This window comes from Rhipicephalus microplus, chromosome 7 (genome assembly GCF_043290135.1).
Source record: "Rhipicephalus microplus isolate Deutch F79 chromosome 7, USDA_Rmic, whole genome shotgun sequence".
In the NCBI taxonomy this organism is placed as follows: domain Eukaryota; kingdom Metazoa; phylum Arthropoda; class Arachnida; order Ixodida; family Ixodidae; genus Rhipicephalus; species Rhipicephalus microplus.
The window spans coordinates 118097998-118109372 of NC_134706.1; the positions used below are offsets into that span (position 1 = coordinate 118097998).

Sequence of the window (11375 nt, forward strand, 5' to 3'; positions counted from 1 at the left end):
GAGCTATGTACACTACACCTCGAAGAGGTAGACCATCTGGAAGTAGAAGAGATGGCCAACTATATTTCTGAATATGTTCTTACTTGTGCAAATAAGTGCATACCGCAGTCCAGGAATGATAAGGTTAACACAAAGCTATGGTGAAATCGGGAGTGTGAAATTGCTAAAAAACGGCAAAACAAAGCATGGAGGAATTTTTCTCGCTACCCAACAGCAGAAAGCTTGATAACCTTTAAAAGTTGCAAAGCGAATGGCAGGCGTGTTCGCCGTATAGCCAAACGGGAAATCTGGACACGCTATATATCCTCAATAAACTCCTACACAGACGTCAGCAAGGTTTATAATAGAGTGCATAAACTTAAAGGACAAGGCCCAAATCCCTTCCCTTTGGTGAATGACTGCAGTGACACAATAGAACAGGTAAACGCTTTTGGCGAACACTTCGAGAAAATGTCAAGCTCAGAAAACTATACCACTAAGTTCTTACGGCACAAAAGCATAGCTGAAAGTGTACCTCTGTGCCAGAAGAAGCCTGTATCAGACGGATACGATGAACCACTAACACTATATGAACTGAAGCTCGCCCTTGGTTCCTGTGGAAGTTCTACTCCTAGTTCTGATACAATTACTTATGAAATGATCAGAAATCTCCCTGATGAAACCGTGAACTGCCTTTTAGCACTCTACAACAAGATTTTCAACACCGGCAAAATACCCTCTGCTTGGAAAGAGGCAATAGTACTACCAATCCTTAAACAGGGCAACGATCCCTCTTCGGTAAATAGTTACAGGCCTATCGCCCTCACAAGCTGCCTACTCAAAGTGTTTGAACAAATGATTAACTGCCGCTTGGTCTATTACTTGGAATACAACGGCATATTGGACCCGTACCAGTCTGGTTTCCGTACAGCTAGATCCACAACCGACAATCTTGTCCTCCTAGAGTCGTATATACGGGACGCGTTTGTACACAATCAATACTGTCTGTCTGTTTTCTTTGATCTTGAGAAGGCATAAATACTGCCTGGCGATACGGAATCCTGCAAGATCTACTGTCTTTCGGAATATGTGGCAGGTTGATTACCATCTTAAAAGATTACCTGTCTGAAAGGAAGTTCCGTGTAAGAATTGGTACTGTGTTATCGCGCACATTTCTTCAAGAAAATGGAGTGCCGCAGGGAAGAGTATTGAGCTGCACACTATTTATAGTTAAAATGAACTCCCTTCGCTCTGTTATTACACCCGCGATATCGCACTCTGTATATGTGGACGACGTTCAAATCAGTTTCAAATCGTGTAACTTGACTGTATGCGAACGCCAGATACAGTTAGGTGTTAACTTACTTGCAAAACGGGCTGACGAGAATGGTTTTAAGTTTAACACTGACAAGACTACTAGTGTGCTGTTCTCGAGACGACGAGGTGTGCATCCTGACCCCTCCATACTAATGAATGGACAAAACATAGTCATCGCAAAAGAACAAAAATTCCTTGGTGTAATTTTTTATTCCAAACTCACCTTCATCCAGCACATAAAACAGCTGAAGTTAAAATGTCTCAAGACCATGAACCTTTTAAAGATTTTATCGCATCAGTCGTGGGGGACAGACAGGCACTGTCTCATAACTCTGTTTCGAAGCCTGGTTCTGTCAAGCATAGTCTATGGATGCACAGTATATCAGTCAGCTTCAAGGACAGCACTGAAAATGTTGAACCCTGTATACCACCCAGGTATCCGGCTGGCACTTGGTGCCTTCCGTACCAGCCCTATTGACAGCCTTTATGCAGAGTCAGATCAGTGGCCACTAGACTATTAGCGCACGTATTTAGGAGTCAACTATGCAGTTAGGATCATGTCTCTGAAGCAGCACCCATGCAAAACACTTTTGAACGATGTGTCTACTACCCAGTTATACCTAAACCGTCCTTCTATCGCCCCACTGTTTCCATTGGCAATAAGACCTGCAGTAGAAAAACTTGCAATTTTTTTCAATGACTTGGAGGAAAGTAACTATGACGAACACATCCCTCCCTGGCAGCAATGTCCAGTCACTTGTGACTGGTCTTTCAAAGACATCATGAAGGAAAATTGTCCAATTGCACTCATTGAGCAACATTTCTTGGCCCTTGAACACAAATATCGTTCAACCGCGTTCTTCTCTGATAGCTCAAAGTCTCAAACATCTGTATCTTGTGCAGCCTATGGACAAAAGTTCTCGGACACCAGAAGCATGCATACACATACCAGCATTTTCACAGCGGAAGCTTATGGTATCCTGCTTATTATACAACACATTAAAAACACAAGATACAAAAGTCTATGGTGTACACAGATTCTTTAAGTGTTGTCAGGGCCCTGTCTTGTGGCAAGTAAAGCAAGAACCCTACTTTCAACAAGCTGCTTAACGAAATCTATGCAGCCTACAACCTAAAACTTTCCATTGTTATTTGCTGGGTTCCAGGCAATTCTGGAATTGCGGGCAATGAAATAGTGGACAAGAATGCACGAGAAGCCGCTGGTCGGCAAACCATAGATATAACCTCTGTTCCGGGTGTAGATCTAAAACCTGCTGTACGTAGAGGTCTACGCAACCACTGGCAAGCTGAATTAGACAGAGAAGTCGACAACGAACTCCACCTTGTAAAACCCCAGCTGAGAAAAAATATCCCCCAAAAACTCAACAGGTTCGCCGAAGTCACTCTAATACGGCTCAGAATAGGCCACACTTATGCTACACATAAACACCTTTTGACAGGTACTGATCCACCTACATGTATACACTGTGGAAAGAGTCCAACCGTTGTGCATGCCCTCATACAATGTCCTGTGCTTCACCAAGCACGACTGACCCATTTCAGGGAGCTCTATCGATATCATATCCCACTTCATCCAGCGCTGTTTTTATCACTTGATGCAGTAGTTGACCTTAAGAGACTTCTTCATTATCTTGGGAAAGTGAAATTTTTAACAATATCATTCCATCCTAGCCACCAGGCTGCGCCTCAAGTGTAAGGTACCACCTGGTGCATAAAAAGTATGTCTGAGCCTTCGCAGTAATTGCCCAGGGAAGGACTTAAGCTGCGAGGGTCTTGGACCTTGCAGACTAATTTATCATCACAGACTTCAGCCAACGAAATGAAGGTTTTAGCAAAGTGGCATTCCTTTTAAATGCACCGTGTTTTAAATGGTTCATAGATATTTGCTACTCATCATTTGTTTTAATTTTTAAACTAATAACCGAAATGAAACAACACTTGTACTGGCGCTCTTTGGCCTTAGATACCCTTGCGCCAATAAAACTTAACGTAATGAGTTATATTTAGTCAAGCGCAAACGTTTATGAAGCATGACACAAACCGCTTGTGCTCCTAGCGATTGTCACCCAACATCAAGTCAAGTTCTGGCCTGAATATTGATCTTGTTGATATTCACTGGTATTTCAAGTTTTCCTTGCATGCAACGCATCGTTAGTTTTTTTTCGAAAAGTGTGTGCAGTGTGACCAGGTAAGTCATCTAAAAGTTCTAAATATTTTTTTGGCTGAATCAAACCTATAGCGTCGCAACTCAAACTGTGTGCCGTATGGTCGAGACCACTTTGTCGGACAGCTTGCGACAGATTAAAGTTGTTGTGATGGACTGCTTGCAAAACGCAAGGACGTTAAATCTCCTTCACAAGACTGCACTACGTTAAAGATCGAATGAAGAACAGTATTTTCGTGCAGTGACGAAATAGCTAGAACATATATTAAGCAACAGAAGCATCTTGGGCGTAGCACTCTTGTCTATTGCCGATGTTTTAGTGAAAATGTTGCGATAAACTTCTTAGCCACGTGCTCGCATAGTACGAAACTTTTTGTTCTAGACTATACATTCGGGCAACGTTTCACTTTATCTTGAGGTGTACAGCCATCCGAAAAAGCTTACGTCCTAAACCAGCCCAGACCAAGCTGTCTGTGCGCACAGCGTAAGTAGTGTGCCACGTACCGTTGACCCCATCACTTGGCCAGAAATAAACCATGTCATTCGCTGCATATCGACTTCGCACTGCAGTGAAAAACACTCTCAGTTCGTTGTTCTCACGCGAACCGTCTTTCTGCAGTATGACCGTCACGCTTCTTCTTAAACAGCCGCAGCAAAACTACCTAGGCGAGGCTTTCATGGTGTGCTATTGTGTAAGTAACACTTTGAGAGAAAGGTTGCAATGAATAGGCTTATGGTCAAGAGTACGTGCTCTCAAAATGTAAGCATGTATGGAGTTCTACCAAAGAGCACTTTACGTTCTAGGATCCTCCACATTCATGCCGGTGATGAAATAGCCAGACCATCGATTAAGCGATATGTGTGTAATGGCCGGAGTGCAGTTTTCAATCGCGTTGACGCAGCGTAAACGTTTTTGGCCATGCTCTCGTGTGGGCTTTAAGCTTACATGGTCGACTGCGCACGTGTAAATTTTATTACAAGGATATAAAAGCTGATAGTACACGCTTCAACGAAAATTCGTTGTCTCTTGGCGTTACACTTGTATCGACTCTTTTTCCGAATCAGCCCCACCTCGGTTGTCTAGTGGGTAAAATAATCGGCTGCTGATCCGCAGATCGCGGGATCAAATTTAAGCTGCAGCGGCTGCATTTTTGAAGGAGAAGAAAATGCTGTGGGCCCATGATGATGATGATGATATGTGGGGTTTAACGTCCCAAAACCACTATATGATTATAAGAGACGCCGTAGTGGAGGGCTCCGGAAATTTCGACCACCTGGGGTTCTTTAACATGCACCCAAATCTGAGCACACGGGCCTACAACATTTCCGCCTCCATCGGAAATGCAGCCGCCGCAGCCGGGATTCGAACCCGCGCCCTGCGGGTCAGCAGCCGAGTACCTTAGCCAGTAGACCACCGTGGCAGGGCTTGCTGTGGGCCCATGTGCTCAGATTCGGGTGCACGTTAAAGAGCTCTTGGTGGTCCAAATTTTCGGAGCCCTCCACTTCGGCGTCTCTTATAATGATATGGCGGTATTAGAACGTTAAACGCCCTACATCAATCAATCTTTTTTCCAACAATCTCGAACTATAGATTGGCTGTCATTCCAATCAAGTTGAAGTACACATGGCTGTCATAAAGAATGCTTAGGTTTGATTACGGCTTCAGCCGTGATTTTTATTGTTAGCTTCCAGTGTGATATCAAAAGATATCAAAGTGACAACTTGAAGGGGCTGGCTTCGAAAAAGTTCTGTTGTAAACGTTGGTGTCGGCATTCTTTGTTGTAAACAAAAAAATTTTGACCTTTATATCACGGCAAAATCGAGAAACAGGCAAGTGAGTTAGTAATAGGATTCTTCGCTTGAAGTTAAATTCAAACCCAGGCGTTTTGCGCGTAAAGCACTTGTTCTACTATGTCGCTTCAAACTGCGCGAAAAAAAAGATCTTTGTGAATGTCATGTAGTCAAAGTAGTTTACTGAACCTGTGTAACTGCATGGCTGAAACGTGAAATCACGCCAGCTAGGTGTCAAAGCATCTGTGTTCCGCAACGATTGAGTGTTTTACCGAGATGCACCTAATCAGCATCATAATCTGTAAATTATAAACAAAGTGAGGAACTGCGTAGGCCCTTGTATTTCCTTAAAGACGCGCTTGTGGGCCCTTCACTGAATCGCAAAAACAATAATTTTGGCGCAATGGGTACTCAGCTGTATTTGCCATATCTAAACATTCTCGGATAGTTTGAAAGGGACAATTTTACGTAAACGGTCGTTCGTTTGAATGCAGCGCGGTTGAAATATTCAAGAACCAAAGCCGGGCTGAAAAAACTACAGCACATTCACAGGTGAATCATGATAAAGTGGGCAAAGCGTCCGTCCGTCTGTCTGTGTGTCTGTTTGTCTGTCTGGCAACAAGCACGAGCCGCCACTGCCCTCTGTACCCGTTACTTCACTTCACTCATGCCCCACCTGAAATGCGACACGTACATCGACGATCTAATAGTATAAGGCAGGCACTGTATCGGCCCACGCACCAAGGCACAGCCCGCATCACAGCTAATGGGAGAGTAGTGGTACAGTGCCCTCCGGAATATGGTCAATAAACTGCAGCTTCTATGTACTTCTATAAGACAACGTCATGTTCTACACTGTTTGGGAAATATTGGGGGTTACGCCTGATGCGGGACAAGGTTATGGCGAATTCCACTCGTCTAGCGGAGCATCTTTTCTTGCTCCGAAGCTGACAATTCGCGTTTCGTTGGTAGATTCGTAGCAAGTTCGCATTTTCCACTGGTAGATTCGGAGCAATCCACTCCGCGATGGAGCGTTCCGCGTGCTCTGTCTTGCAGAGATGGATTTCGCCGGACTCCGTGAAGGCGTTACCGTCATTTCCGGTACAGTCGGGCTGCTGAGTAGCCCTCAGCGTGTGTTGAGGCGGTCTAGTAACCCTGTGCTGTTGTTTACATTCCTAAAATTTGAAAGCGCTAGCCCTGCCTTCAACGAGACTGGGTGGTTGAAATTCGTGTTTTGCAGTGGCGAAACAGTTGACACTGAAACGCCGAGAGCAGAAAAGAAAATAGTTTCCGGTACCGATAGGGACGTATGTGTAAAGAAAAAAACTTCCTGAGAGACCTTGCGTGGGGCCATCACGTGTTTCACTAGCAAATCTCGTTTGGCACACTCCGAGAGCTCGCTCCATGATTTCAGCGGCATCTCAGGATCTACCAGTAAAATTCGTCATTAGACTAAGAGGAGCTTTGTTTCTGAATTTAGGGCGACGGTGAATATGGGGCCCAACTATACTATGCCGTTCTACCCTTGAAAGCGTAGTTAAAGCGGCTGTTCTGTTCTGTTCGAACTCTTTTGATTGGGAGAGGGTGACGTCAATATTTCCTCGGCTACTCGATATCAATAGGTTCTCCAGCGAAAAAATAAAGTAATACTGAACGCTAACCAGACATGGACAATCGGCAAAAACAAAACACAATAGCACGCTGAAACCAGTTGAAATGTCATGCCGATGTACAGTTTGCTTGCAGAAGTTCAGACTGTCATAAAATGTTTGCATGTCGCCTTTCTTTTCTTTTGTCAGTATATGCACTAACACATCATTTCGTATATGTCAAGCCTCGCTGTCTATGACAGGCAATCTTTTATATCTGACGCCGCCGACATCCATGACAGATTTAAGACACAGGCTCCAAAACAGTGTCCGGTTAATACTTATGAAGCCCGGGTTGATATATACTATCAGTCATGTGTGGCGCATAGCCACATACTAGTGGCAGCATTATGCGGTAATGTGGCTCACTTGACCAGCGCAAAGTATTTCAATATGGGAAGGCTTTCATAACGTTCTAACTAGAAGACCGGTCTAAGGCCGTTCACAGGGCTTGTGAGAAAGCAAAGAGGCATGGCCTCCCGGCTCCAAGATTGGATTAGCCGACAGCAAGGCGAAGGTCCCCTGTAGGAATGCACTGGCTGGCTCCTCAAGGCCTTAATGTTCCTTGTCTGTCTCTGTCTGTCTCTGTCTGTCTCTGTCTGTCTCTGTCTGTCTGTCTGTTCGTCTGTCTGTCTGTCTGTCTGTTCATCTGTCTGTCTGTCTGTCTGTCTGTCGGTCTGTTCGTCTGTCTGTCTGTGTATGTCTTCCCGTCTGTCTGTCTGTCTGTCTGTGTATGTCTTCCCGTCTGTCTGTCTGTCTGTGTCTGTCTGCCCGTCTGTCTGTCTGTCTGTGTCTGTCTGCCTGTCTGTCTGTGTCTGTCTGCCCATCTGTCTGTCTGTCTGCCCGTCTGTCTGTGTCTGTCTGTGTCTGTCTGCCTGTCTGCCCGTCTGTCTGTGTCTGTCTGCCTGTCTGCCCGTCTGTCTGTCTGCCTGTCTGTCTGTGTATGTCTGCCTGTCTGCCCGTCTGTCTGTCTGCCTGTCTGTCTGTGTCTGTCTCTGTATGTCTGCCTGTCTGTCTGTGTCTGTCTGTGTCTGTCTGTGTATGTCTGCCTGTCTGGACAGAGAAGTAATCTTCATGCCATGACCTGCGAGTCGTGTTCCTACATGCTGTGGTCCTATCATAGAATTTAAACCAAAAAGAAAAACGACCATGAGAGTGCGAACACACACACACACGCATGCACACGTACACGCACGCGCACACGCACACGCATCGCACACACACACACGCACGCATACACGCACGCACGCACACACACACGCGCACGCACGCACGCACACGCACACATTTAAGTCATGATATACCTAGAAATGACAGAAAAGGTATCAATGAGTGACACAAATTGCCGTTTTGTTGTCGAGGTACGTTTACATCGATGTAATAGGTTTCGAATTTTTGAAGCTATACATGCCGAATAATCAAGCTATTTTTATGCGAAACGCTACTGTGAGTCACATTGAAATCCTATTAAATGAAATTCAGGTGTTTACCATCCATGATTGCGGTCCTAACACATGCTTCGTTTTAATGTGCTTTGTAGTAGTTGAATATTCACTTCGACATCTAAGTTGTTCTCTCCTTACGGCTCTGTGTTGACAAAAATGCGTTACGATGTGTTCATTAATATTTTACGAGCTGTTGAGGTAAAGGAAATATGTTGATAATACGTATGTGTGTTTTGTCGCTTGCTTTGCTAGACGCTCATATCAGGCAATCTTCCAGCCCTCGGGTAACACGGCTTCATTCGGAGACCAAGCTTGCAGTAAACACAAATATTTTGCTCACCACTCGGCATACCGTTTTTATGAGTCTTCGGTATCAGATTTGGTCCAATACGTTTTTTTACATCCATACTTAAACATAAGTTATAAATGTCATCTTCAGGATTCACATCTTGTGTAGGATTCATTCTTACATTGAAGGGTGGGAGATTATTATTTGTTGTATTCACACTGTCCAAATAGTAAAATCTGTGCAAAAAGCTTTGTAGTAACTTTCTAACTTTTCATTAAAAAATACGCTGGTAAAGTAGGTTTCAGGGTGACTTGTTTCGGAAACTTCCTTGAACGCGTAATAATAAATGAAGATAGTTATTCATTAATCCAGTTTTCCTAACACAATACTGTTTTATTTTGATTTGTTCGCACAAGTCGCAAATCAACGTTTTTAATGTTGAACTGGTCGCCTTCTTCAACTTTCTGTTAACTATTTCAACTTTCGTGTCAGCTGTGATATCTTTATATTTATCCACGAATGGTTACTTCCTGTTTCATGATTATTTAGTGCGATAAAAATGGGCGCACCATTTTTGATTATGATAATAAAATAAATCCACATATATTTAACATTACGACTACCTGCATTGAAACGATCATATGAAAGGCAACAACACAACTATTGATTCAGTCTTCCTTCGAGATATTGCTAATTTGTTTCACTGCTTTAGGCTGGTTAAGAGCAGCTTCTTTCAGTGCCTTTAAACTCCTAATTACCTGGGCTTGTGGATAAAAACGTACACCCAAATCAAGGCTAACCATTGTCAGTCATGAACTCCGAAAGTCACCCTCTCGATTTTCTCAAACATAAACGCCACTTTAAATCGCATTTCACTTTTTCCAGGGTTAAGGGAATCGAGAACCTACGTGTCGTGGGCGCATCCGTCATGCCAACCATAGTGACTGGGAATCCCAATGTGCCCACCATGATGATTGCCGAAAAAGCAGCCGCCATGATTCTGATTGATCATCCGTAGTATATAACAGTGACCAATAAAGACCGGCTCGGTTATGTTTGTATCGTTTTTGTTTGGGCTAGATTAACAAATCAAAGTAAACAAACCTCTCAGCTCTGATGCAGCTGGCTCTTGTATATTGTGTTTCTGTCACAATAACGCGATGGTGTTAAAGAGCTGGTTTCGAAGACATTTCGACGTTGGCGTTGTTGCGAAACATTCGTGTTGAGCTTCTGCAAAAACAAAATTCCAGAGAGCGACCAATCAAATAAATAAAAATTGGAAAGCTCTTCAGTTCCATTGTCAATAGAAGCCTAGTCTCCTGCGTTGCGGGCAGCTGTTCTACCAAAAAGCCATCTGTTCACCATCACTGCCTGAAACTCCTTTAGAAAAAAGTGGTATATGAAAGAGGCGTGTGAACTGGGGACTGTTCTTATTGCATGAGTGTTATTGAGGGTTCCCTGTCTTCAGGAAGCTTTCTCACAAATAAAACGGGAATGGGATTTTGATTCATATTTCTGTATATATTTAAAAAGATTGGCTGCCGCAAGAGAAGAGTTGCACTCGTAGTAATTAGTGAACATCACCGTTTAGATGCGTTCATCAACGGTGCATTTCGCGCTGCATTTCACCGCTGTATTTCATTGTTGTATTCCACTGTTTCATCACCATGTTTCCGTCATAATCGTTGTTCTCAGAACTAGCTTAAGTGACATGCTGCAAAGGACGTGGTAGAAGGCACGGTTCCCGCCAAGGGCGAAGCAGCAAGTTAGAACGGAGCATTGGGAAATGTGAGGGATATGAAGAAAGAAAAAAGAAAGATTATAAAGAGAAAAAGTAGTTCTGAGACACGTTGGGGCATACCGACTCACTGCTGTTGCACCTTCAACTCCAGCGTTCTCGGAGATCAAAATCCAAACCAGCCTCACGATGACAGCGTGCTAGGTGAGGGCGTGAAGCATCGTCGCACTGCATGATTCATTCGCAATGTGAGCTGACGTGAGCCACGGATGACGCCTTTGCTGTCATTTTGATTGTGCTACTGGTAGTTTAAATGATGTGACATTAGCTCGTGCAACCAAAGTCCTGAAGCGGAAAAGCGATCTTTCTTTGCTTGGCAGAAAATATGGTCTCAGACGAATTTTGTTCACGTCGGGCTCGCAGCAGGGTTTTCTGACCACTTAGGCGGTGGAGTGAGCAAATTTTTGGCGAGTTTTGCCGCTTTCGCTTCCTTCGAGGTAAAGTGGGAACACACCTTGAGCTGCTCGAAAAAATATCGTCATCGGCTTGATTAGGCGTTTACACTGCCATTCGAGAATCCGCCTTCCATGATGCCGCGGCACATGCGCCCTTCTCTAGTGGAAAAGTCTCTAAATGACTCCTGGACTCGGAGGCCTTTGTTCAAGCAATGTCACTTCTCTGAAAGCCTACAAAACCCTACCGAAACGCCAGAGGACCGCTCAGAAATATGGAAAAAACCCATAGATTGTCACCCTATTTTGCCCTAAAGAGCACTGACATCAAACTTTTGCGTCAGCGAGTAGTTATAGACTCCGTAGCAGCGATTCACGACCTAAACGCGAGCCCTTTCCTACATTCTACCATCACCTAGCATTCGCGCGTGCTTTCGGTGTAGAGAGCACCTCACGTAGTGCCTTTTAACGGAAATCATATGAAGTAATTTTTTGTCCAGTTGTGTACAGACCCGTGGGGCCGCGTCTTG

General features: G+C 44.2%; 1 protein-coding gene across 1 annotated transcript in view; it reads left to right on the forward strand.

The window, feature by feature from the left end:
- LOC119184947 (alcohol dehydrogenase [acceptor]-like) overlaps positions 1 to 9719 on the forward strand; it is a 49764-nt gene extending 40045 nt beyond the window's left edge. The window contains exon 3 of the mRNA XM_075868275.1: positions 9541 to 9719. Within this exon, the coding sequence (XP_075724390.1) occupies positions 9541 to 9673 (133 nt within the window). The 3' untranslated portion in view covers positions 9674 to 9719. The remainder of the gene's footprint in view (positions 1 to 9540) is intronic.
- The last annotated feature ends 1656 nt before the right edge of the window (positions 9720 to 11375 follow it).